Source organism: Anolis carolinensis, unplaced genomic scaffold (assembly GCF_035594765.1).
Source record: "Anolis carolinensis isolate JA03-04 unplaced genomic scaffold, rAnoCar3.1.pri scaffold_8, whole genome shotgun sequence".
Classification (NCBI taxonomy): domain Eukaryota; kingdom Metazoa; phylum Chordata; class Lepidosauria; order Squamata; family Dactyloidae; genus Anolis; species Anolis carolinensis.
Window position 1 is genome coordinate 23,881,802 of NW_026943819.1, and position 27,725 is coordinate 23,909,526.

A 27,725-nucleotide genomic window follows, 5' to 3' on the forward strand; every position below is an offset into this window, starting at 1 on the left:
GAACGAGAGAAACAAGGAAGGCATTGTGGCAAGTGACATTTTTAGGGCTGAGCCTTTACAGGACGAGAAAATGAAACTTCATGTGAAGGCTGAGGGTCTTCTCAAAAAACCAAACCCAAAGAAGTCATATAACTAAATGCTTGGTAAGCCTTTGGTTTAAATAGCCTAATCTTTTTGGTAAACTTTCCTACAAGAAGACTTCAGCTGGACTTCTCTTATAAATTGCCTGCAGTAATCTTTGCACCTAGAAATACAAAGGCTGTCACTGCTCCACGTTTTCTCCTTCTATTTCCCAGTTATCAACCAGTCTGGTTGCCATCATCTTGGGTTTTTTGATGTTTAACTGCAACCCAGCTTGTGCACTTTCTTCTTTCATCTTGGTTATAAAGTGGTATCATCTGCTATAGATACAAATAACTAGGAGCCAGATATCAATATATATAGGAGCCATAGATCGATAGACAGGGCTGTATCCTCTCACCCACCTATTCAACTTTTATGCAGAACACATCACGCGACATGTGGGGCTTGACGAATCCATGGCTGGAGTTAAAATTGCTGGAAGAAACATTAGCAACCTCAGATATGCAGACAATACCACTTTGATGGCTGAAAGCAAGCAGGAGCTGAGGAGCCTTATAACCAAGGTGAAACAAGAAAAGTGCAAAAGCTGGGTTGCAGTTAAACATTAAAAAATCAAGATGATGGCAACCAGACTGATTGATAACTGAAAAATAGAGGGAGAAAACATGGGGGCAGTGAGACTTTATATTTCTAGGTGCAGATGCAGACTGCAGCCAGGAAATCAGAAGACGTTTCCTTCTTGGGAGGAGAGCAATGACCAACCTTGATAAAACAGTGAAGAGTAGAAACATCACACTGGCAACGAAGGTCCGCATAGTGAAAGCAATGGTATTCCCCGTAGTAACCTATGGATGCAAGAGCTGGACCATAAGGAAGGCTGAGCGAAGGAAGATAGAAACTTTTGAACTGGGGTGTTGGAGTGCCTTGGACTGCAAAAAGATCCAGCCAGTCCATCCTCCAGGAAATAATGCCCAGCTGTTCACTGGAGGAAAGGAAATTAGAGGAAAAGGTGAAGTATTGTGTTGTCGAAGGCTTTCATGGCCGGGATCACAGGGTTGTTGTGTGTTTTCCGGGCTGTATGGCAATGTTCTAGAAGTATTCTCTCCTGACGTTTCGCCCACATCTATGGCAGGCATCCTCAGAGGTTGTGAGGTATGGAGAAACTCAGCAAGGAAGGGTTTATATATATCTGTGGGAAGTCCAGGGTGAGAGAAGAATTCTTGTCAGTTGGAGGCCAGCGTGAATGTACTTTGGCCACATCATGAGAAGATAGAAAGCTTGGAGTAGAGAATGATGCTGGGGAAAATGGAAGGAAAAAGGATGAGGGGCCAACCAAGGGCAAGATGGATGGATGGTATCCTTGAAGTGACTGGCTTGACCTTGAAGGCGCTGGGGATGGCGACGGCCGACAGGGAGCTCTGGCCTGGGCTGGTCCAGGTCACGAAGAATCGGAAGAGACTGAACGAATAAACAACATAGCTCCCTTTATATATCTATATATCTATCTCTATTTATATAGCTCTTTTACATCTATCCATGGCTCCTTTCTAAACCTTAAGTCTACATTTTGATCTCTATGGCTCTTTTTCCTTTCCCCCTCAGAGAAGCTCTCCCTCAGAAGAATGGCCTCTGGCGCGCGCCCCCTGCTCTCAAGCGCGCATGCGCGCACTCTTTCCCTTTTCCCTGATTTAACCCCGCCTACTATTTTTTTTCCTCCCACTCACTCCGAACGTCTCCCTCCCTGCTTGCTTGCTTCCTCAGCAGACGCCGCGTTGCATTGTGGGACACAAACAAAGTGCCCGGCTCGGCTGACAGACAGAGAGAGAGAGAGAGTTAGAGAGAGAGCCAGTTAGCCAATCAGGGAGCGGGAGAGTGGCCGCGCGCCGCCGCCGTCCCCTCCCCCTCCCTCACACTGCGCCTGCGCGGGAGGCCTCTGCCTCCTCTTTCCCCCTCCCCTCCCCGTTTTTCCCAACGCCCGCGGCGCGAGCGCAGGGAAGCCCAACGGCTGTGGTGGGGGGGCGGCGGCGACGGTGGCCGCCATGGCCCAAAAGGGGCCTACGCGCGGGGCCAGCTAAGGGGAGGCGGCGGCGACGGAAGCCGAGGGGGGCGGAAAAAGGAAAGGCCGGCTTCCTACTCACAAACACGCAGGTTAAAAAGAAAGATACGTGAACACACCGGGCCCGGAGAAGAAGAGGGCCTCGCCAATCGCAGGTAATGAGGGGCCTGGGAAGGCGGGGAGGAAGAGGAGCGTCTTTTCTGTGGGAAGTCCCTTCAGGGCCACCGTTGCCCCTGGGTTGGGTAATGTGTTTATGTGCCTATCTATACAAGGACTCCCTATTGGGTTGTTTTGCTTGCAATGCTGCCGCGCACCTTGATGGCGCCACAGAAATAAACGATAACAATAATAATAGTGGCGGTAATGAGGCGGGGACAGGCAAGCCCCGCCCCCTTGGGCTCCTATCCCGCCCCCGTGCCTTTATTTACTCTTCCATTCAGACCCTCCTCTTTCCTTCCCTTCCCTTCTCTGGAAAACGTAATATATTGGTAGTGTATTATCTATCTATCTATATCTCACGCATGGGCAAACTTGGGCCCTCCAGGCTGTTAGGAATTGTGGGAGTTGTAGTTTAAAACACCTGGAGGGCCCAAGTTTGCCCATGCCTGATATATGTGTTATAGTACAATATAGTACAATATAATATATAATAATTGTATATTATATATTACATGCATTATTATTTATTTTTATTCCACTTTTCTCCCATGGGTGGGACTCAAAGCAGTGAACAATTGTTAGAACAACAGAAATTACATGGCACATAAAACACCACATCATAACTCCAAATAAAACAGATCAACAAATAACACATTGCATCTCCCATATACAACAAGCTTAATAAACACAACATATACCATTAAAATTCCCTGGTCCTCTAGACCACTGAGGTTATCCACAACAACATTGTACTAAGATCCTAGAAGCTCCACTTTTCTAGGCCATGTTAAGATTTCCAAGCCCGAGGTGTCCATCAGTGATATGACTTACCAATAGCTGCCTGGTCATTGCCTGTTACAGGTTATCAGGAAAGGCCTGAGTCCACAGAAAAGTTTTAAATTTTGAGTGAAAGGCCAGTCAATCGCACCTCTTTGGGAAAGGAGTTCCAGAGCCATGGGGCCACAACCGAGAAGGCCCTCTCTCTTGTTCCCACCAACTACACTTGTGATGGTGGTGGGACGAAGAGAAGGGCCTCTCGTGATGATCTTAGGGCTCATGTGGGCTGGTAGGAGGAGATGCGGTCCCTTAATTAGGCTGGGCTTGAACCATTAGGGCTTTCTAGGCTAAAGCCAGCACCGTAAATTGCACCCGGAAACAAACTGGGAGCCAGTGTAGCTGCTTCAGGAGTTGGAGTAGTTCTTCCCTATATCCTGCTCCCGTAAGCAGTCTAGCTACTTACCTTTGTATCAGTTGAAGTTTCCGATCACTCTTCTGGGGCGGCTCTACGTAGAGCATGTTACAGTAATCTAATCTGGATGTCACTAAGGCGTGTACTTATAATATTAATTAATATTACTAATAATATTGCAGTACAGTGTTATCATACAATATACCTAATACTAATATTGTGCTGTGCTAATCATACCATATATTACATATGCGTATATCCATAATAATCTTAATGTAACACAATATAATATTAATAATCATACTAATATATTAAATATAATATTACTGATAATATGTAATGCTAATATTGTTTTATTATTGTATATTTGAAGTTGTAGTGTTTTTACTTGTGAGCTGCTGTGAGTCTCCAAATGGAGAGATAAAGCGGGATATAAATAAATAAGATAAAATAAAAAAACTTGATGCGCCTCACCTTCCAGGACCAACCCTGTTTCCTTCTAGTATGGCACCTCTGCCCATTCTCCCTTCTTAGGTGTGGAAGCCTTCTTTGGGCCCACCTGTCTTCAAAAGTTACATGGAAAGGTAATGGGTTTTTTAATGTGAAAAGATGGCTGTTTTGTTGCAGTGTTGGAATTGGGCCCAGTTTAGCCATTGTGCACCTTGCCTCTTGATCACAGCTTCTTGGACCATTTCTTTTTCCCCAAGAGCTCCCCGCTGCCCTTTTTTGCAGTTACTTACCTGACTCTTCTATAATTTTAAAAACTAATTTCTACTCATATCTTCTTCCGCATTGTTAAAGTGTATTTGTAAACAATCTGGTATCCCTTTCAACCCACTGCCATTAATTGAGACAAGACGGCTCAGCTGATTACTTTTCTGCTCACTGTCTGATCTCTCTTTGTAATGTAAGGGCTCTTTCCTAGTATTTCACCTATTTTTGAAGCAGTTCTGAAATCTTTCATAAACCATGTCTCTTTTGGTTCTTGAGTGTGGTGATAGTATGCTAAAGGGCACAGGAGGAAGGGCAACATAAGTTTTCAGAACTGAAGATTTTTATTTAGTGAGCAAACGAGAAAGGGTATTGACTGAACTCAATGTTATTTTTAAAACCAAATTCACAATTACAGAGAAGATTACTACCATTTTACTCCAGCCAGTGCTGTCATTTCTGATGCCTTCCAGACTCTTGTCCTTAAGATGACTTGTCTTTAGTTGACTTTTCTTAACAGTTTAAAAAAACCTTTCTAAAGAGTTTCTTGTAATGTATGGATTTATTCCTCATAGGTCACTAAAATTGTTCTGTTGAAACCATTGAACCAATTTCTGGATAGCAAATCAACAGTTATATAAACCAGTGAGTCAACTTTAATTGGGGTTTAGTCCTCTCACTATAGAGCATTTTATAGAGACATTTTATTACTGAAAGGTAGCTTTGGTGATCAGTATATGTTGGAAGGTATTTGGTTTTTTTCTGAAACATATATATGTTTAAATAACCTGTTTACAAGTTGATGTTGTCAAACTTGTATGGAAATAGTCTCCAACCAATCCTAGCTCATGTCATTAACTCTGGATGATTTTGAATGATGAATTGTTTCAGGCTAACTTATTTTGCAAATAGTAATCTGTCTTTATAAAACTTTTCACAAAAGATTGTAAATTAATAGAGCATTATCTATGAGAGTTAGGGTAATTTAATCCTATAGATTTGAATTAGCATAAGTACATTAAACTGCATCAGATCATAGCCTAATAGTAATATTTATATAGTTACATAGAAGTCTTGGGTGAATGCATAAGAATGCAGCTGCTGTTGCTTAAAGTAGGTATACAGTTATACAATATCTGGTTTTGCATTATTTCCAGTATGAGGTGTTAAAGCTACACTGATAAAAGGCATCTATCATCTTCCACCCCTTTAAGCAGTGCATATCACTGTACTTCAAACTAAACTTGTGCTTGTTGAGTTCAGAAAGTGCTTGGAACAATATAAGATTTCTGTCATAAGAGCAGTTCAGACAGAGAAGCCCCAGGAGTGCTTCTTGGTAAGGGATATTTGCATGATACGAGACATGACATAAAAGGCAGAGTAGAAATAAATATGAGTTTATGTGTAAGGGAACTGAACAGAGGCTAAACCAATCTTTGGCATTATTGATGCTTTATAGACAATGGATCAGTTTGCAAATCAGGGCTACCGGAAATTTCACAGTATTGTTGTCTGAAGCCTATGCTGATCTAATAATCCTTGTTTATACTGATGGGGAATCCTACTTTATGTTAGTCATAATATGTTGTTCCTCTTCTCGTGCTATTATAGGGTTACTACCTGCTTAAAGTAAATTCTGAACTTATGTTATTTTGTCAGCATGATTATTTGTCCTGCTGTGAACTACAGGTGGGCCAAGGTAAGGTCTATAGGCTTTTTTCTTGCAGCAAGAAATAATTAGAAGCATGACTGGGAATGTGGGGGGTACTGGCTTCTTTTTTGAGGGGAATATTCAGCCCATGATTAATAAATACATCTTGTTGTTTAGTGCTATAATAGATAATGGACTAATAGATACTTTCTTTATACTCTCTGAATGACTATTTCTGTGGGTAGATAGTCTTCTGGATGTAAAGGTTCTGGTTGCTTTTTTGCAGATTGAAGGACATATGAGGTAGGAGAAACCTGGCCTGTTTGTACTGGAGAATAGCTTCCTTGAGTTCTCTTTATAAATGTTGTATTTATATAGGAATGTGTTACAGAATTGGAGGTGAGTGGTAAGAGGTTTTGCCTGTATCCAGCTTGGTTTTACTCATCAGGTTTTACTTTCTTGGGGGGAAAATATAAAAAAATATGTATAATCTCATAAATTTTCAGGACAGCAACTAGACTAGCTACTTGCTGAGCTTTATGGTTAATAAATATTGAATCTGCCTTTGAATTTTGCATCTCATACCCAGCACATTGCATCTACCACATTACACCAGCATCAAGAAAAAAAAGCCCAGGCACTCTCTCTCACTCAGCCTCAGAATCCCACCTGCAGTGTAGAGATGGTGATAATGACTTATCTTACAGAAGTCTTGCATAAGGTTCACAACTGGGTAATGTAGGCCCTTTGAACATTTAAAAGCTCTGTACCAAAACATTACTGTGATCAAGCAATTTCTCATTCTAAAAGACACTTCAGTTCTTACTATTCAGTAGAGGCAAGGTATTGAGACATGTGGTTTGTTGGTAATAGCTTCATTCATATTCAGAATAATTATTGAAATTCCTAGATTGAGTGCAGAAGAGACTAATTAGATCTATTATGAAGAAAGGACATAATTTAATAGCTACATCATTAGACCTGTGATAAGTGCTTGGTATAATTAATTTATTGCCTACTAGCTATAAACTGCTTTCTTATGAAATTTAGTGGCAGATACTTAAAAGTTGTCAAGCTTGGAATAAGTCATGATAAAAGCTAGTTTTCTTCCATACAGATAAGAACAGATTGTACAATATTGTGTTCCTGTCATTCTGTGTAAGAGAACCTTGTCCATCTAGCACTCTTGCTGGAGAGAGAAAGGTTTACTACTGAACCAAAGCAAATACTTCTATTTTACTTTTACTCATCATACCAAAGTTATAGCTTTGTGGCAAACAAAAATACCAGTTGAGACCTACTGGCATACTGAAATTTTCTGGGGATTTTTTTCAGAGACAAGGATAAGCAATTGGAATTTGGAAGATTAAATATTTGGGCTATTCATATAGTGTGTTTTAGTTCTTTCTTTGTGGGGGAAAACGATTAAGGTTTCTTTGCCTCTGAGTGACATCTGTGCAGCTGTGTGATGTAATTGGAACATAACGGTACTGTGTTTGTTTATACACCATAAAGTCACCTGTCAACTTATGGAGACCCCGTAGACTTAATAGGGTTTCCTTCAGCAAGTAATAGTCAGAGTAAGTCTTGGCAGTTCCTTCTTCTGAAATATAGCCTACAGCACTATTCCTTGGTGATCACCCATCAAGTACCAATGAGGGCTAGCTTCCTAGTTCATATAGGGCCTGGTGCCTGTATTAGGCCACTAAATTCACATGTTGTTTTAGTCATCTTCTTGTTGATTGTACCGAAATGTAAGAATCGTGAATTAGAAGGGGGAAATGTAACTCACAAGAGAAATCAATATAAACAGTTCTAAACTGACAAAATTAAGGCAAACACTTCTTTGTTTTTCAAGTTGATACAACTTTGAAGAAACCATTTGTTTTCCTTCGTATTAGAGGCCACAGTTGCATAGATTTTAGTTGCTGGCTACCTTCCACAGGTTTTAATTGACAAAAGATACAGCGGTTTTTCCCTTTGCCTATATAAATTTTCATGCCTGTGTAAAATAAAACTGAATTGGCTTCACAGGCGAAACTTTATCTCAAGTTCTCTGCAGTTAATTGAAATTTGAGATTGCCAAATTTTGAGGCAGAATAGATTTTTACTGCAATTACATCTGTTAATAATAGATTTCTGAGCATTAATAAAATGCCTTTTGTGTTCAATGGATTGGCAAAGGTACTATTGTACTGCTATTGTATCAGCTTCTACAAAAGCAGTTGCAACAACTGCTAAATAGAGTTCCCTTGATACCTCGCTCTATGGCTCTGGGCAAGAAACAGGTAAATGAACGGAAGAGTTCCTTCCAGGGACAAACTCACTCATGTGTTCATTTACTGTGGCTTTATCCACACATACAGTAGAGTCTCACTTATCCAACGTTCTGGATTATCCAACGCATTTTTGTAGTCAATGTTTTCAAAACATCATGATATTTTGGTGCTAAATTCGTAAATACAGTAATTACTACATAGCATTACTGCGTATTGAACTACTTTTTCTGTCAAATTTGTTGTATAACATGATGTTTTGGTGCTTAATTTGTAAAATCATAACCTAATTTGATGTTTAATAGGCTTTTCCTTTATCCCTCCTTATTATCCAACATATTCACTTATCCAACGTTCTGCCGGCCCGTTTATGTTGGATAAGTGAGACTCTACTGTAAATGTAGCCAACAGTTTAAATATACAGTGCAAGAGAGCATTGTTTTAAAGATAGTTTCTGCTAGTGTGATTGCATTAACAGTGCAGGGGAAACAGCACTATGTGAGGGGAGAGCCACTGAAGTTATCTTGTAATGAATAGCTTAAAAAAATTAACTGTGTTTTCAAATATATCCATATTTTTCAAGAAAAAGATACATTCATTTGACAATGTGTCTTGTATTGCAAGCACATTAGCTCAATATGTACTTGAGTGACATCCAAGTGGGGTGTTCATGAAATACTGGATTTGTTTAAGGAGGATGACACTCAACATACAATGAATACTGGCATTCAAACAAATGATTCAGTGTACAGTTAAGTCATTGTAGAAAGGTAAGGATTGTACCAGATGCTTGTCTTGTTTAAACTTGAGCAAAATTCCTGAAAATCACTTCCTTTAAAAGAAATGGCTTATGTAAGTATGGGTGGCTTATTGAAGACATACACACCTCGGAGACTTCAGAACAGTAGTAACACAATACGTAGTTTCAGATCTAAGATTAAAGGATTAGCATTATTAGAAATTACAAAATCACTGCTACACAATTATTAAGTGGCTTCCAATGTTATAGTATACAAAAATACAGAGGTATTGGATCCAAAAGCCAAGCATGGAGTTTGCTAATCATATTTTATCTACAATATGGTACATAAGTTATTATGAACCACAATCTCAACTTATTGGTTTAGATTTCTGCAATTCTGAACTTCAGAACACAGTAGCAGTAGATTTTTTTAGAAATCGACCTTAATTAAAGAAGAAATAAATGTATGCTATATTTTCAAAAATAATGTATACTAGAATGAAACAAGGTAAATCAAATTACCATGGATTCAGGATAGCTACCTACCATTACTGTAATATTTTCTTGCTGATATATGTGCTTGAGAAGTAAGCTTAGCAAGCCTTGCTTCTTAGTAGACGATAAGAGTATTGCTCTTCTACAGTGTTGTTGTTGAAGAGATCAATAATAATTCATTTTCACTATTTTAATATCATATATAGTCATTCTATGTTTTTCTAAACCTCAGTATGGTAACATCTTAAGGAAGATATTATTTGAAAGAAAATAGATCCACTGGTGTTCAGTAGAAATTAGGCATCTTAACTCTGCACAGGATTGCAATCTACATAAGTAACAAAAAGCCAGTAAGATATATTTAAGTACAGCTTTTTAAAAACACCACTTATCTCAAAACTTGCATCTTTCAGTAAAACTGACTTAAGAAACTGACCTTAGATGTCCACTCTGGATAGAAAGTTGTGCTATATTTAGAAACCCATGAGTATCATTGAATGCAGCCACAGTATCAGATTGAGGGATTAAAGCTCCTCCAGCACTTGGAAATATTGTCGACTCATCTCTTGTAGTTTCTTTACTGTTTCAAGAAATACCACTGAGAAAGTTGCCATCTTGCTGTGCTGAAGTTTCTGAAGAGCAGTGCCTTTTTCCTACCTTTCACTCGGTGTTGACGGATGAGTTATCCTTGCTTTGGAAGTAGTCACAGTTGTCTTCCCAGCCAGACCCATTGAACCGTGAAAGCATTATGTATTTTGGTTATATGCCAGGTTAGATTCCATTATTTTTGCCTGATTGCGGAGCCAAAACTGTTGACTTCAGATTGGGCTTCTTATAGCTTTGAGATACAGAGTTGAGGAAGAACATTGGATAATATTAAAATATTTCACTTCCATGTTTTCCCAGTTCCTAATTCCATTAATTCAACATGCAATAATTGCTGCTGATGTGCTATGGTAGTTTTTAAATGTACAGCAGTCATAAAATTCTAAATTGGAGATTGAATTGCCTAATAAATCTTTTGTTAATCTTTCAAATTATCATGGGTACCTTTCAGCCATTCTAAGTTCTGTAGGATTGTGACAATATTATTTCATAGGGAGAAACTGGCTACTTTTTAGCTCTTCTCAGATAGAAGACTATCGTAATAAAGACATTGTGGTTTGAGGTCTTGGGCAGCAACTGCTTTGGCATAGTTACTAGCATAAGAAAGTACAGCTACTGCAATCTGGGATTTCTTCAGTGAGGCCTAGTTGTCAGCTGTCCAAAATAATTCTATATCAACTAGAGCTTTAGGAACCACTGGTGGCCTAGGGGATAAAAGCCTTGTGACTAGAAGGTTGGTTTGCTGACCTGAAGGCTGCCAGTTCGAATCCCACCCGGGGAGAGCACGGATGAGCTTGCTCTATCAGCTCCAGCTCCATGCGGGGACATGAGAGAAGCCTCCCACAAGGATGGTAAAACATCAAAACAATCCCCTGGGCAACGTCCTTGCAGATGGCCAATTCTCTCACTCCATAAGCAACTCCGGTTGCTCCTGACACGGGAAGAGAAAAAAAACTAGAGTTTTGATGAGGATTAAAAGGGTGGTTGTTACATTTGTATGCTGCTGTTAATTTGGTTGATAGTGTGCTAGTTTTTGTTAGCATCACTTAAGCATCACTTATCTGTAAATGTAAAATCCTAAATGCTTCCAAATCTCACATTGTCCACTTGGGGTGGCTAAGATAGTCACACCTTTGCTTTCTGAGGGTTCACTATACACAGACTTTGTTTCATATACAAAATTATCAAAATATTGTATAAAATGTGCATACAAGGTGTATATGAAACATACATAAATTCTATGTTTATATAATCGGGCCCCAGCTCCAAGATACCTCATTATGTGTATATATGCAAAGACAGATATTCCACAATCCCCAAAAAAAAACAAATCGAGAACACTTCTGGTCCCAAGCATTTCAGATAAGGGATAATCAGCATGACTTGATACTATAGAAATACATCACCTTTATGTACTTTATTATCATTAACAGAGATTTTGTGAGAGGTTGTGGAATAGTTAGAGCACTGAATTATTTTTAGAGATAGAGGATTGTGTTCTGACTGAAAATGTTCAGTCAAATGAAATTATTGCAGTAACTCCTTGCTACAAGGAGACTCCCACTGGAACTGAGAAGTAGTAGTAAGTTATTTGCAGACATACTATATAGTTATTGCTGGATATGTCTGGCATAGAGATTGCAAGGTCACAATATGGAGAAGTGAATCCATTTTCTAACAATAGTGGATACAACAAGGAGTTTTATTTCCTTACTGCTTATCATATTCCTTCTCTGTTTCCTGAAGCAAATGGCGCTCCAATTTGGCTGCACAGAAATCAGGGAAAGAGAATAAGTAGGACATTCGATAGTGTCTGTGGCACTAATGCAACTTGCCAAGCTTGAAGCCATACTCAGAAATCATATTAGCATGTAGCTGAAGTATAAGTACTGTTTGTGTTCCAGAATATAAGCTTTACATTAATTGAGTATTATTGATACATTGCACAGTGTTCCGGTAGCCATGGTTCCCTGAATATGTATTTCAGTGAGAAAATCTGGCTTTTTCTTGCAAAACGCTCTTCACTCTGGTATTCAGAAAAGCAAACAATAGTTTTGTTCATCAGGACAGAACCCATGGGACATCCCTTCAAGTTGATAATGTGCAGCCTATGTTGACTACAAAAGGATAGACTATTTCAGAGTAGCCTGAATCTAATAATCACATGGATTGTGCTGTTGTTGCAGGAGTCCATTATTACATTCTAACCCACAGATGTGTTCATTATTTCTTTTCAAAATAACATGAAATATTAGCTTAAGGATAGAAGTTATTCCAAAATAGATACATGAATACAGAGGGTGGGGGAATGAGTGACAGAAACCAAGAAAAATAAACATTATCCAATTCTACATTATTTATACAGACAAAACTTTTGAAAAGAAGATCCTTAAAGATATATGGTTATATTATATTGAGATAAAAACAATCTACTACCGTAATATTAGTTCTGCATTGCAAAAGGGGGTTGGACTGAATGACCCTTGAAGTCCCTTCTAGTTCTATAAATTTCATAGCTATTATAATGGTAACAGTGGTATAAAATATCTTGTAAGAAGGTCCCTTTAGATCCAAGCCATTGGTCAATAGATGTAAAATTAAATAGAAGTGTCCCAAAACTACAGTTTTCAGCAATATTTTGGGATTAGTGTAGTAGGTTTTTCTAAAACCAATTTATATTAGCTAATAGGAACTCTGAATATCGATTTGCCTATACAGTGAAAATAGCTTTCCATTTAGTCTTTCATGAAAAAAAAACCTTTATTTTTGTAGAATGTAGAATGAGACTTTGCCTTGTTAAATTGTTTATCTTTCTTTTATCATTTCTAATAATTCAAATAGATGTATCATTTGATATTTATAATACTCATAATTTGATTTTGTGCATTGGAACATACATTTTTTTTCTCCTGAAATCATTTGCAATACGAGAAAGCAGAAATAAGGTCACAATTCTTAGTATTTCACCAATGTAACAACTAGTTTCTCATAAATAGACTGTCACTAGAGTACATGGACTTGTTTGCAACATTAAACTATAGTCATCAACCCTCTCTTTTCTTTGCCAGCTAGATCCCAATATTTCATCCTTGTATGGCTGTCTTTTCTGTATAAGCAACTACTTCCTCCCAAGTTAGGATAGAAATGATAATAGTGACCAGGATGTTTTTGGAGTTGGAGTATATAGTGGAATGTTTCCTACTGAATTCCTAAGTGCTGAGTGAATGTATTAATATAGTATAGTAATATATATTCTAATTGCATTAATTATTTTGGAAATTGCTTTATTCACTGATTTTTTCTCTCTCATAGGTCCACTTTGATCTTTTATTTTTGGGATATTGGCCAAAAAACCAGGAAAAATATGGGTGTCAAAACATTTACCCACAATTCCCCTGCTCACAGTCAGGAGATGCTTGGAAAACTTAACATGTTACGGAATGATGGACATTTTTGCGACATTACTATCCGCGTCCAGGACAAAATCTTCAGAGCGCACAAGGTGGTGTTGGCAGCCTGCAGTGACTTCTTTCGTTCCAAGTTGGTTGGTCAAGCAGATGATGACAGCAAAAATGTCCTTGACCTACATCATGTGACAGTGACAGGATTCATGCCCCTTCTGGAATATGCATACACAGCAACGTTGTCTATTAACACCGAAAACATTATCGACGTCTTGGCTGCAGCTAGCTATATGCAAATGTTCAGTGTCGCTAGCACCTGTTCTGAGTTCATGAAGTCCAGTATTTTGTGGAATACTCCAAGCAGCCAACAAGAAAAGGTGTTAGATACGGGACAGGAAAATAGTGCAAACTGCAACTTCACCTCTCGCGATGGCAGCCTTTCCCCTGTGTCTTCAGAATGCAGCGTGGTAGAAAGAGCCATTCCTGTTTGTCGAGAGTCAAGGCGGAAACGCAAAAGCTACATTGTAATGTCACCAGAAAGCCCCCTTAAATGTAGCACTCAAACAAACTCTCCACAGGTTCTGAACACTTCAGCTTCATATGCAGAGCCTAGAAGTCACCCTGTAGACTCTTCCTTGGCTTTTCCTTGGACGTTTCCTTTTGGAATTGACCGGCGACTTCAGTCAGAGAAAGTGAAACAAGTAGACAATTCTCGGACTCTGGAAGTGCCTGGTCCATCTGATGCATCTCGGAGAATTGCTGATTATGTGGCTTGTGAAAGCACAAAAGCCAGCTCCCCTCTGGTGATTGAAGAGGATGTGCGGGTAAAAGTAGAACGGTTAAGTGATGAAGAAGTACATGAGGAAGTATCGCAGCCTGTGAGTGCATCTCAGAGTTCTCTGAGTGATCAGCAGACAGTCCCAGGAAGTGAGCAAGTCCAAGAGGACCTTTTGATCAGCCCACAGTCATCTTCTATAGGTAGAGTTCCTCATGTCTATGTGTATCAAAGTATGTTTTTATTGGAAAATATGTTCAAAATTTTCAGGTTCTTTGTTATGTAAATATTTCTAGTTCTTGACTTTAAGGTTTTTTATAAAGATAACAAAAAGTCATATAAACATTGTATTTTCAACATGCTTCAGTCAAATGTACTTTCATAGTAATGTTGGCATTGATCTGCTTTAAAACTCAGTGCTTAATCTTCATTCTTACAACTTCAGTATTTTAATTCAAAATCTAGTCATATTTCCACAGAGATGAATGCTGGTTTTTGTGATTTATTTCCTTCTCTTTGTGGTTTACAAAAACCTGGATAATAGTGATAAACCAGATTAAACTAAACTGCGAGCACATTCAGCGAGCCATAATTCCCATGAAGCCTTAGAAAACATCACTCTGTGAAGAGAATTGTCATTTGTGACTGCCTTGATCCTTTTAGGGAGGAAATAGCTGAGCCATGTTGCCATACTACTTTAGCTGCATCATTGCTTTAAGGAAGCAGGAACAGTGCTTCCACATATTTCTGTTGCTATTTTTACATCATGCTTTGAATAGCTCTTATGTTGACATTCTATATTGGTAGTAGTTCTGCTCAAAGTGAACTGCTTCACATAGCTGAATTTTTGCAGACTTCCTTGAATAGAAGGCACACAAATGTGAATGTTATTCATTATCTTACTAGACTCATTATACCTAATCTTCCAGAAATCTGTGAGTGGGGTTTATACATTAGTAGAGAAGCGAGAATGTATTTTCTGGCAGTCTCTTAGCAAGAAATGGGTTCACTAGAGTGATGTAATCTAACCCATGCCCTTAAACTCATGGAAGCGGGAGCTCAGGCAAAACATGACCAGGGACATGTGATCAGTTAAAAAAAAATCAGGGTAGGATATAGTTTTTTGCTTTATTTAAGGAGAAACTGACAGTTTTTCATGATGCACACAGCCGAAGGTTTTATTGTAATCTAATGAAGTACAGCTTGCTTTCCTTCTGAAATTCTTTGCCTACTCCATTAGCCAACATGTTTGCAGTATGCTCTCTAGTGCTTTTTCCTTTGCTGAATCCATCTTGGAAATCATTCCAAATTTGGCAAAGTTTTTTAACATTTTAAATTTTTTTAGAATAACTTTGCTTGGATTGATGTAATTTATACTTATTACAATCCTTAGTGTCATCTTTCTTTGGGATCGCATTGCATATTGAGCATTTCCAGTCTGTAGATCTTTGTTTTGTTTTTGTATTGGCTAGCAGATTTCTCTTTGAATTGGCTAGTCTCCATTCCTATCACTTGAAAAAGCTGTGTTTGTTCTCTGTAGGTTTTCCAAGTGTGTCAGTATTTTTTCACCCATTAAGTCAAACAACAGGCTTGTTGTATGTTTTCCAGGCTGTATGGCCATGTTCTAGAAGTATTCTCTCCTGACGTTTCGCCCACATCTATGGCAGGCATCCTCAGCGGTTGTGAGGTATGGAGAGTTCTTCCCTCACCCTGGACTTCCCACAGATACCTTCCTTGCTGAGTTTCTTCATACCTCAAAACCTCTGAGGATGCCTACCATAGATGTGGGCGAAACGTCAGGAGAGAATACTTCTAGAACATGGCCATGCAGCCCGGAAAACATACAACAACCCTGTGATCTCAGCCATGACAGCCTTCGACAACACATTAAACAACAGGCTACTTAGTACTTATAGAGCTATTTTATATTTCCCCTTGTGCTTTTACTGCAAATGGACATGCGTGTAGAATTCTTAAAAATATATATATAGCAAATAAACACAAAACACATTTTTGCTTCTTAGCTACAAATTGCATAATTTCTTCTTTTTTGACAGGGAAGGAGATAATCAGTTATTGTTCATTACGGTGGTTTGGAAATTAGGTTACTACTTGAATTCTGTGTTGCTTTTTGTTACTTTTAAAAAAAAAGTCAGGACAAATAGAATTGAAAAAATATTGTCAGAATGCCTTAAACATCCTTTTAAGTGTGATGTTTGGCAAATGTTACTTATTATATCAGTAACTAATGTTTGTTTCCAATAATTACATTATTTTTTATCTGAAACTTCACCATTGTTACACTCTTGCACTGAAACCTTAATAATTACAGATAGCTATGATCATTGTAACATTCCTCGTAAGCTCTTAAATATTCTGTCATTTCATTCTTCAGTCATCTCTTTTAGTCTTCCACGACTAAATGCAGATATTACTTACATGTATTTCAAAGTCAAAAATACAGTTGTTAATTCTATAAAAAAATCTCCCACTTAATAGTTATGACATAATCTAAATATTACAGTAAGAGTTGCTCTATGATAGCAATCACATCCTCAAGAGTCCGATAGAATCTCCTTCTCTGGAGCTTTTTAAACAGAGGTTGGATGGCCATCTGTCAGGAGTGCTTTGGTGGCAGAAGTTTACTGGATGGCCTTTGGGATCTCTTCCAACTTCGTGATTCTATAATTCTGTGGCTTTGCTCATGAAGCACAAATAAATTGTGAAAACCTAGATGTGCTTATCAGTCGATTAGTTTCGAAAATTTGTATCCTCTAGCTATTATAGTTACCTTTGATCTGTTCAGGAATGTACAGATTTGTAGGGTGCTGTTGTGGGGGCTAAAATTAGAAAAGAGCTCTGTATGGGACAAACTGAATACTACTCTATTGGATACTTATTCCTGGGTGGTATCCAGAGTTCAGTCCTACATTCAGTTGTGCATATATATCTATATCCTAATCTACCCTGGTTTAAACCCGGTGGTGCAGCGGATTAAACTACTAAGCTGCTGAACTTGCTGACCGAAAGATTGGCAGTTCAAATCCAGGGAGCCAGGTGAGCTCCCACTATTAGCCCCAGCAAATGTGGGTAAATCAATAGGTACCGTTCTGGCAGGAGGGTAACGGCACTCCATATAATCATGCCAACCACATGACCTTGGAGGTGTCTACGGACAACACCAGCTCTTTGGCTTACAAATGGAGATGAGCACCAACCCCCAGAGTCAGACATGACTAGACTTAATGTCAGGGGAAAACTTGTACCTTTACCCAAGAATCTTCTCATAGTATGAACCAATCAAATGGATCTGACTGCAATATTTTCCAATACTTGTGAGCCCTGTTGAGCTATTTATTCAGCCAATATTAAGTTATTAAATTTGGCAGTATATGGAGAGTACTCCCATTTTTGAAATGCTGATGCTTTCAAGGCAGAAGTCATTGATAGTTCATATTGACAAGGAAGAGTGTTGGAGATTGTACCGAACCTCCTCTTGCTGCATAAATACATCAATTACATTGAAGATTAATCTCTGTTGTTTATTTAATTGCCCAGGTTCAATAGATGAAGGAGTCACTGAGGGATTGCCAACCCTACAGAGTACCTCTGGTGGCAATGTTCATGCAGATGACGATGATCGGTATGGTTCCCAGTGACTTATTATGTGCTGTTCTGCTTGTGAAATTAACTCTTTTTTTTAACTGCTAGCTTTGCATGTTTGTTTGTTTTAGTGTATATTTTCTTTTGTATTCTCTTATTACATTGTACTTTAGAGGTGGGCAAGTCTAGCCTTCTAGATATTGTTTATCTTCAACTCCCATCACTTCTAACTGGCGCAAACAGTGATTATGGGTTTTAAGCATTGTCCACAGTTCTTCTGTGTTAGTTGTATATCAGCTGCCTTATTTTGAATTTGAAGAACATATAATACCAGTCCTGTGAAGCACATCATTGTTGTGTTTCTTTTGAATGTGAAACTTAGATAATGACTTACAGTAAGATTTAAACTCTGATCTCATTCCTGACTTCATTATGGGCACATTCTAGTTTTGTTAATCCTTCCTAAATGTCATGCGCACAATATCTGTCTATGTAGTTTAATATACATGCATTCATTTCTTTCCTGAAATTTTTAACAAATTTTAGTTGTTTGGAGGCTTTTAAGCAGAAGTTGGATGGCCATCTGTCGGGGTGCTTTGAATGCGATTTCCTGCTTCTCAGCAGGTGGTTGGACTGGATGGCCCATGAGGTCTCTTCCAACTTTATGATTCTATGATTTTCTCACAGTTTTGTGTTCATCTTCATACATCGACCACTTACTGTTCATCAGTTTTCTCATATATCCCAATATAAGTGAAACTATGTTTTAGAGCAGCGATTCCCAAACTCTAGTCCCCCAGATGTTTTGGACTTGAGGTCCCATTTGCTTCAGCTTCCTTGGCCAAAGATCAGGAATGCTGGAACCTGAAGCCCAAGGCACCTGGGAGACCAGAGTTTGAGAAACACTGGTTTATAGGTTTTGGGCATTTCATAGATTTTAGTAGAATTTATGTTTCCATTTTTAATGTAATCGCTGTCATATCTGGCATACATTCACAATATAATGTGATACTTTTGTCTTGATTTGCTTCTAAAATACTTGTTGTTTCCATCTTCAGATTGGAAAATGTCCAGTACCCTTACCAGCTCTATATTGCGCCTTCAACCAGTAGCACAGAGAGACCCAGCCCGAATGGCCCCGATAGACCTTTTCAGTGTCCAACTTGTGGTGTTCGATTCACCCGTATTCAGAATTTAAAACAGCACATGCTCATCCACTCAGGTAAGAACCTTCAATGTTGTTCTTCTAAAAGATACAATTTGATGTCAAGCCTCTGTGGTTTGAAAAGTAAGTGACTTCACTTTCCTAGCAACCCACTCACAGCTCTTTTCTTTCCTTATCATCAGAAGCTATGGTAGAAAAATCCAGACAAACCCCAAGAGTGAATCATCTTTTCCTGCAGAAAGATAGTTTTGTTTTTCTTTACATTATCACTACCATAAAAACTTCAGGGGGGCCCTAGACGAAGGAGAATACAAAAAAAACCATTCCAGGCATGTTTATTCAGATACAAGTTCTGTTGATTTCATTGGACTTACATTGGTCCCTTGGTATCCACTGGTGTTTGATTCTAGAACACTCCCAGGGTACCAGAATCCATAGATATTCAAGTCGCATTAAATAAATGGCACAGTAAAAAGGCGTTCCTCGTACAAAATGGCAAAATCAAGGTTTGCTTTATTTTAAATATTTTCAAACCATGGGTAGTTGAATCTTTGAATACAGAAAAGTGACCATTTGTTCTCAGCTTTTTGCGAACAGCTTCTGCTGCTCTAAAGCCTTGGCAGAGTTTTCTCTCGTCAATCCTGGTTTCTGATAATAGCCTCTGTATGGATGGGTGTAACTACTGTCAGGCCCGCAATAGAAGCTGGAGTTTTCCCAAAGCTGTTCTTCCAATGCAGAGAGTCAATTCCTTTCCTCCCTGTCTTCCCCCAGGCATTAAACCCTTTCAGTGCGACCGTTGTGGGAAAAAGTTCACCCGGGCGTATTCGCTAAAGATGCATCGCCTGAAGCACGAAGGTAAACGCTGTTTCCGGTGCCAGATATGTAGTGCCACTTTCACTTCCTTCGGGGAATATAAACACCACATGCGGGTTTCCCGGCACATTATCCGCAAGCCTCGGATTTACGAGTGCAAAACATGTGGCGCCATGTTCACCAACTCTGGAAATTTAATCGTTCATCTGAGGAGTCTGAACCATGAAGCGTCAGAGCTAGCAAACTACTTCCAGAGCAGGTGAGGTGCACCGCAATAAAACCTACCAGGGAAACATGTTTTATTTTCCTAAACCATCTCTCCCCGCTTTAAGGGCAACCTACAGTAGCCTTTTCCCCCCATTAGGTTGCCAGTTTATTGCAATCCAGTGGGCTATTGCTTTCCTATTGTCAGTAATTTCTGTGCTACTTTTCAAACTGTTTCATTTTCAAAATGAGTCATTTTGCTCTCCAGGAGTGTTAACGAGCATTTAAACAGTATTAATGTTAGGTTGAAAACCTGCATACAAAACAAAACAGTCCATCACATATATGTTGGTTTGAATAGTTTTACAATGCATGAATACTGTTTTATGAAATGGAATTAAATGTGGATAACATGGAATAATAGTCATACTCGTTTTAGAAAGAAACAGATATAACCAAGATTGCTCAATGAGATAATTAGACCCATAAATGTTAAAAGTTCAAAAGCAGGTATATAACTTTTCATTGAATTAATTAAGGCATTTAACTCCTTTGTTATATTTCATTTTGACTAGATTGTAATTTGTTATCATTCTGTCTATGACACCTTTGCCTTCTGATGTTTCAGTGTACACAAGCTTGGTTTCATGTTCACACATAAAATTATTTTAAAACACCATGTTTATTATTACCTGCAGGCTATGTATATGAAACCTAAATGAATTTCATATTTAGGCTTTGTGCTATCTCCAAGATATCTCAATGTACAAATATTCCAAAATCCAAACCACTTCTGGTCCTAAGCATTTCGAATAATGGATACTCAACCTTTATTGCTTGATCTGTTCAGAACCTTCCTTCGTTGTGTTTTTGAAGGCTCAGGTTAACAGTTTTAGATCTATAGCCTTTCCTTCTCATATGAAGGCATTTACCTGTAAAACATGCCAATCACCCTCCTGGTTTGCCTCCTCGAGAGGTGTCAGAATTTGACTCCATACAAGAAATGAAGGTACCTCAGGGAGAAAATGCAAATAAATCTCCTGGTGTACTTCCAATTTTACATTTCTTCAATTTGGGGTCGCTTTTCAAGGTTTGACCTAGATGTGACATTAACTTTTGATTGGAGAATATAGTACTTCTCCATGTCAACACGGACATCTTAAAATAATACTTCAGGATGACATAAAGATAGAGCTATAACAGGCATGGGCAAACTTCGGTCCTCTAGGTGTATTGGACTTCAATTTCCACAGCCATTAGATTGTTAGGAATTGTGGAGATGAAATCCAAAGCACCTGAAGGGCCGAAGTTTGCCCATGCTTGAGCTATAACGTTAACTCTTCCCATGGGGTGAGTTAATAGATAAAACAATGTAAAAATCTTTCCAATAGTAAACACACAATATAGGCTAGTCCAGTGGTTCTCAACCTGTGGGATCCCAGATGTTTCGGCCTTCAACTCCCAGAAATCCTAACAGCTGGTAAACTGATTGGGATTTGTGGGAGTTGTAGGCCAAAACACCTGGGGACCCACATGTTGAAAACTACTGGGCTAGTCAGTTGCATTCTGTCCCAAGGGTTTTCAGGACAAGGATGTTAAGTAAGTTTCCTGTATGCAATGCTGTCATTATTCTGAGTATATCCAACATTGTTTGCTAACAAGTAATTGTTTCTTCCAACCTTTGGCCCTCCCTTCTAGTGATTTCCTAGTGCCGGACTACTTAAACCAAGAACAAGATGACACCCTCGGCCAGTATGAGCTTGGAGAGCACGGGTTTGAGAGCAGCTCCTCTGTCCAAATGCCTGTCATTTCGCAGGTGTCATCCACTCAGAATTGCGAGAGCACTTTCCCCTTGGGGCCTCTGGGTGGGTTGGCAGAGAAGGAAGAAGACCTGCCCGAGCAGCCAAAGACGGTCGCGGGCGCCGAGGCCAGCAGAGAGGACCCCCTGAAACCGGGGCTCTCCTCTATTACTATCGAATAAGTCAAAACGTTTGGTTTCAGTCGTGTCTTTTTGGAAAGTGCCTGTGTTTGGTCTTGTACATTTTAATTTAATTTTCAGAAAGGAGGGGGGGAGGGAGAATGTACCCCTTTTTCTTTTTGTAAGCTATGCTGTTTAAACCATAAACTGCAACAGATGTTACGCTATTCTTCACAACCCAGTGTCACTTTCGTGGAAACATTTTTGAGGCTGAAATGCACAGTAAGGTGTTGTCAAAACATCATATACACTTCTAAAGAAAAACGAAGCACACACAAATTACTAGGGTTTTTTTTTTGTTTCTATGGCAGGCCAAAAGATAAGGAAGGGGCTTGTTTTGCCACCTTCATTTCAAAGAGCTTCTGGGAAAGGAAGAGGAATTGATGGCTCTGAAAATCATTTTTAAGTAGGCTGTCAAGTGTTGAACCGTCAAATTGCACATCTTAGTAAACCTTTGAATACTTTTTGCCTAGGAGGAATCACTTCTCTCTCTTAATTTTCCTTACTTGTAATAATTACTATAACATGCAAGGCCTCTGGTTTTAAAAATGGAAGTTTGATTGGCTTTGGCAAAACTAAGGGCAGTGTGCCCAGGTATGCTTACCTTCAGTATGTCACTAAAAACAGCTCTTGCAAAAGACCTTATAAGGGTTTCTTTCTCTGAAGTGACACATTTAAAAACCCTCTTGTCAGGAAATTATGGTTGTATCTCACAGTTTGGAATAGAAAAAACTATGACAAGGAAGAAGAGTTTAAAAAAGGGCAAAAGAGTATTTTTGCATTCATATGCTCTTGTGATTTACACACACAGCTATGTGTACTTTCCACAGTTTTATTGACCTGTTTCTTCTTTTATAAAAGAAGCAATTTTCCTTTGGAGGCCAAGTTTCTAAACCAAAAGGAGTTGTTTACAGAAGGTCTGTTAGAAATGATAAAATGTTCCTATTCTAAAATATTTTGTATACCTTTGCCAAGCCAGTTTCAGAAAAGCCATTACTCTGGCAGCATATACAACTCTAGCAAGTAATGAACTGAATTATTTGCCATTTTATTTTCACCTGTTAAGTTTATAAAGCATGTGCAATGTAAGATGGCACATTTGGTTGGCCACCAGTTCTTGGTTTGTTGCCAGTGCCTTTCAGTGTGGCTAAGGCTTAGGAATTTTAATTACATTGATTTTTTGCTCATTCCGAGTATCCTGAAGTATTCCAAGATTAACATTTTTTAAAGAAGTGTAAAACTTACTTGAGAAGGTACTTAACCTGAATTTCATATGAACATTAAACTAAGAATAAAACAACAAAGGGCTGATGGGGAGGGATTGTTGAATCGCTGCAGAGGACAAGTAACAGGGCTGATACATTATGCAACTAATACTGAAGTCTGTGGACATTCTGGAAGAAGCATGTTTCTGCCAAGAGCAAATTCATCAAAATCTAAGGAAACTGATTCTTGTACTTCCCGCTACTTTTGTAAAGGGCTTCACAGAATGACTAACAAAGTTTAAATGTAGGTATTTTACTCAATAGCTTTAGGGGGTTTTTTTTCTTCCCATTAATTTTGAATTTAAAAAAACCTTCCAGATAAGTACTTCAGTATTTTCAGCAAGGGATGTCCATGCTGACGTTGAGTCCTCCTTTTCAAGGCAGACCAATGGTGGTTCTGTCTTGTAACTAAAGCAAAAAACAAACAAACCCAAAGCTAGCAATTGGGTTATATATACATTGGTATTACCATTCCAATAATTCCTGTAAGGACTGTCTATTTTTTTTTTCAAATCCAGGATGGAACTGATTTAAGGCAATGGATTTCAAAATGCAAATATCTTGTAGCAATCGCATGACGTCCATGAGATTAATTGGTATAAGCTACATATCGGTTACTTTTATGTTCATTCTTAACGTAGTATTGTATAGTTTGATTTTGTATGGAGAGAGGGATTTGTTCTGCCTACACAATGCATTTTATCTTTTGTAAAGTCTGTTCAGGGGGCGCGCTTTGTTAGTTCAAAAATTGTACATTTGATATGTGCACATGTAGAGCAGGTGATCTACATTAACAGAGTTTTAGGATATTTAAAATATGGTATCAGACAGTTAGCTTTTCTGAAAATTATACTACTAATAAAAGCACTAAAACTAAAATACTACAAATAAATCATTTGGAGTTCATAAAATGTAAATGTAGACATAATCAGTGTTTGCGTGAAAACAGCAGCTACTGTGTTGCATCTTAGTACAAAAACTCAATGAATTGTGATAATAATTCAGAATTCTAACATTCAAGCAAAGGATTCATCCAGAATTCTCTTTGCTATTGGGAGATCTCTTTGCAGATATTATTTCTTCTCAGTTAAAAAGAACACCCTTTCATTCATAAAAACCGTCATCCTATCTGTTTTCTTATTTTTTTCTAATTCCTTTAGAACATTTAAAAGGAAACCTTCTGGGTGAATATCCAAGACCTAAAACCAAGATATTGAATATCTTGAACAGTTTAAACTTGAAAAGCTTGAACCCACATTTTAAGTCAGGGATAACAAACAGTGCTTTATGATATATCTTATCCTTCCAACAAAAAAAAACCTGTCAGTCCCCTCAAAGCCTGGGTTCTGTGGAAAAGCATTTTAGCACCTAGTCAATACAGTCACTACTTTCTCTTGCCCAACTTTGGGCATCAGACCATCACGCATCCCGTCTTGACTCTGCAAAGAGAACGATTGTTTCCCAAAAGCATCACTTCCAGAGGACCTGAACTGGTCCAGACCTAGGTAGCCTAACTGGGTGATAGTGTTACCAACCCATAAGGGTTGGCCATCCTTTTAAAACTGGTTAGATGTCAGCTGTTTTCCAGCTTTGTCAAATTGTAATTGTGATAATGGGCTTCCTTTGTTCACAGAATCATCTGAATGTTTGGGTTTTCCTATCCAAATTTCTCACGTGGTTGAGCCAGATATGTAATATAGCACCCCAAGAATCAGGATGTGCTGCATGGCCTCTTTCCCGGTCATGAAAGAAAACATATTCAAATATGAAGCATCTGTTCCCACACACGGTTGAGACAGAGGAGCTCAATTGTGGGGTAGTGCCTACCCCTGCCATGGGCCAGCAGAGAATATATGTACCTGAGAAATGAAATCACAATCCCTCAGAATATCAGTTCCATCTTGCTAACATTTGGTCACCAGCTTCTCGTTCAATTTCCCCTGAGTGCATTATTTGGAAATCAGTTTGGCATCTTTGTTGCCAGTAGATGCTCCCGGTTCTGATGCAGAATGCACAGAGCCAGCAATGTCTTTCAGATCCGTCCCTGTTTGGGCACTTATCTTTTGTCTGAAAAGTGTAAATGTGATTTTTTTTTTGTTCATCAACCAGTGCCAGTGTAGCAAATATATATTATATATATTATATTTTATAAAACTATAACCCCTAGGTCCCCAAAAAGAGATTGAAATTGTATTTTTTTAAATGATGCATTTGCAAATTTTTAAAGTAGTGGCTTTAGCCAGTTTTGTGTGGGGTGGGAGGGCATATCACTGATTTTTCTTCACCAGCCTCAACACAGCAGAGGGCTAGATTAAAAAAAAATCCCTGTCTGTTTCTTAAAGTCTGCCGAATTTGGCATAATGGAAATGGTTTGGATAGTGTTTGATACAAAAGAGATGCAGTTTTTCCCCTTCCTTGATTGCCTTTCTGCAGAAGGCAAAGCTTCCTTTTCTTAAAAAGAAGAGACAGAATGTGGGTCAATCCATTGACCTAAGAGAGGAGTGGCTCAAGCTTACGTTCTTCCATACCACAAGACTTTGCAGGTCATATTTGGTCAGGAAGCGGGGAAATAATAACTGAGGGGGTCGGATATAATAAATAGTACAGCTGATATTTTTAAGATAAAAGATTTTAAGTGGTTCTAAAGCTCTCTGGTTTGTTGTTTTGTATGTCAACTTTTCTGTATGGTATCAGAGAACTTCAGAGAAAAGGATGGTGCTGTGTGTTTGTCTCCTCTTCGGCTGCTGCATGCTACCATTTTTATTCTCTCTCCAGTCACAGCCAGTGGAAGCTGTTGAGTGTGCTTCCGGGTCCCAGTCTTGCAGTGCTGTCTGTCTCTCTGTGGACCGTTGTACAATCCCCAAAAATAAAGGAGGGGAGGGAGGAAAGCTGGAGCCGGAAGTGCAAATTGAATTCTCAGAGGGCCTTCCAGGCTTCATCTGTACCTCCCTCCCCCTGTTAACTGTGCCAGTCTTCAGTCACCAGCCGCATCTCATAGAGCTTTTCTTGTCTGTGCCGACCACAGCTAGGCTACTTGGCATGTTTATTGACTTAATGGAAAAAATAATGTTTTTTGGGTTTGGTTTTTTTTTAATGTTGAAATACACTTTGCATTTTATATACTATATCTGGCTATTAGTATTTTTCAGGAACCCATAGTTCTTGGTGGCTATATATATATTTTTGTGACTTTTTGTAAACTAAAGTGCCGTTTCACTGTTACAATCATTTCTAGAGTTCTTGTAATCAATGTGAATATCATGGTTTTTTCGAACTCCGTTCTGAGCCCGTAGTGTTCGCTTTTGTGATTCTCCGTGTCATGTATATATTCTGTATAGTTTACCTTGTATTGAAATATTAGCTTGTTTGATATAAGAAGAATATGTATTGGGTACCTTTTTTGCTAGCCTGGTTGTTTAATCTTTAAAAAAATGCCTTGAAAAAAATTCAACAAAAAAAGAAAGAAAGTATCTCCAGATTGGTCACATGAGTCAAAATGAGCGGGAAGAAAAACTAGTTTTGAGTGTCTTTGGATAGAAACATGATGCTAAGATTTTTCATTAAAATATTAATGTTTTATGGAGTAAGCACAAATGTCTCTGTTGTTATTTTAACAGTATTTCTAAGTTTTGGTTTTCAGTCAAGACCAAGAGCTTGTGAGTCTTCCCATGGATAAGACAGATGAGGAACGTTCTGTACATATGGATCGAGGCCAGGTTGCATCCTCACAGACTCAGTGTTGTAAGAAGTAGACTGTCTGGAATGTAGGCTATTACCTTGGCTCTTCAGGCTTTCAGGGTGAATAGGAGGTGAAATGGAGTCCAAAGCCTGTGTGTGTGTGTGTGTGTGTGTGTGTGTGTGTGTGCATGCTCCCTGCAATTTCATACCTCTCACCTACATACGATTTGAGAACATGGTGATTGGCGTTCAGTGTTAGCTTTTGTTGAGGTTTCTGCACATCTGTTTAGTGAACCCCAATAGAGAGTCTGCACATTAGAACTCCTGCTTCATGGCAGAAGGCAGGTTCTCCTATTATGTATGCCAATGATAGAGAACATGAAACCCTCCCATAATCCCTTATCACCCATTGTGGATGAAGCTGGTATGACTTATAGAAGATCTATTCCTTTCTTGGATTAGTTCATAGATGTTCTGTGAACTGGCCCAGGTTCAAAGGAAATGCATGTTGTTCTTGCTTGTGTGGCTAGTAAAACTTTTCTTGAAAGTTATGGCATCAAGAACTACTCAAAGCCCAAACACCATTGCCAAAAAGAATGAAGCCCCTTTTATTATATTTATATCCCCCTTTTCTCCTAGCATAGATAGCTATAGTGGCTTGCTGCACACTGATCTGGACCGACATAGCTGTGTCTTCATGTTCATTAATTACATAACATGTAAAGAAGTTACAGCTTTGCAGTAAATCTATACAGATGAAAAGTGATGTTGCTTTTTCTCCTCTCATAGGATGGGGTTGGGTTCTTTGAGCAACTCAAACAATGGAAAAGTCACATTTCACATTCTCTAAGCCAGTATTCTAGGAAACTTT

General features: G+C 38.7%; 1 protein-coding gene across 3 annotated transcripts; it reads left to right on the plus strand.

Moving 5' to 3' along the window:
* On the plus strand, positions 1 to 26,763 carry zbtb44 (zinc finger and BTB domain containing 44). Of its 3 annotated transcripts, none has more exons than XM_062961425.1 (6): positions 1 to 143; positions 13,282 to 14,351; positions 17,707 to 17,791; positions 18,810 to 18,973; positions 19,688 to 19,988; positions 21,632 to 26,763. In XM_062961425.1, exons 2-6 carry the CDS (start codon positions 13,334 to 13,336, stop codon positions 21,912 to 21,914), a joined length of 1,851 nt encoding a protein of 616 aa, XP_062817495.1. In that variant the 5' UTR covers positions 1 to 143; positions 13,282 to 13,333; the 3' UTR covers positions 21,915 to 26,763. The 3 variants fall into 3 exon arrangements, with proteins under 3 accessions (XP_062817495.1, XP_008112554.1, XP_008112555.1); XM_008114347.3 differs by lacking the exon at positions 1 to 143 and adding an exon at positions 1,997 to 2,295; XM_008114348.3 differs by lacking the exon at positions 1 to 143 and adding an exon at positions 1,997 to 2,295 and having other exon boundaries at positions 19,688 to 19,771; positions 21,632 to 21,774.
* The last annotated feature ends 962 nt before the right edge of the window (positions 26,764 to 27,725 follow it).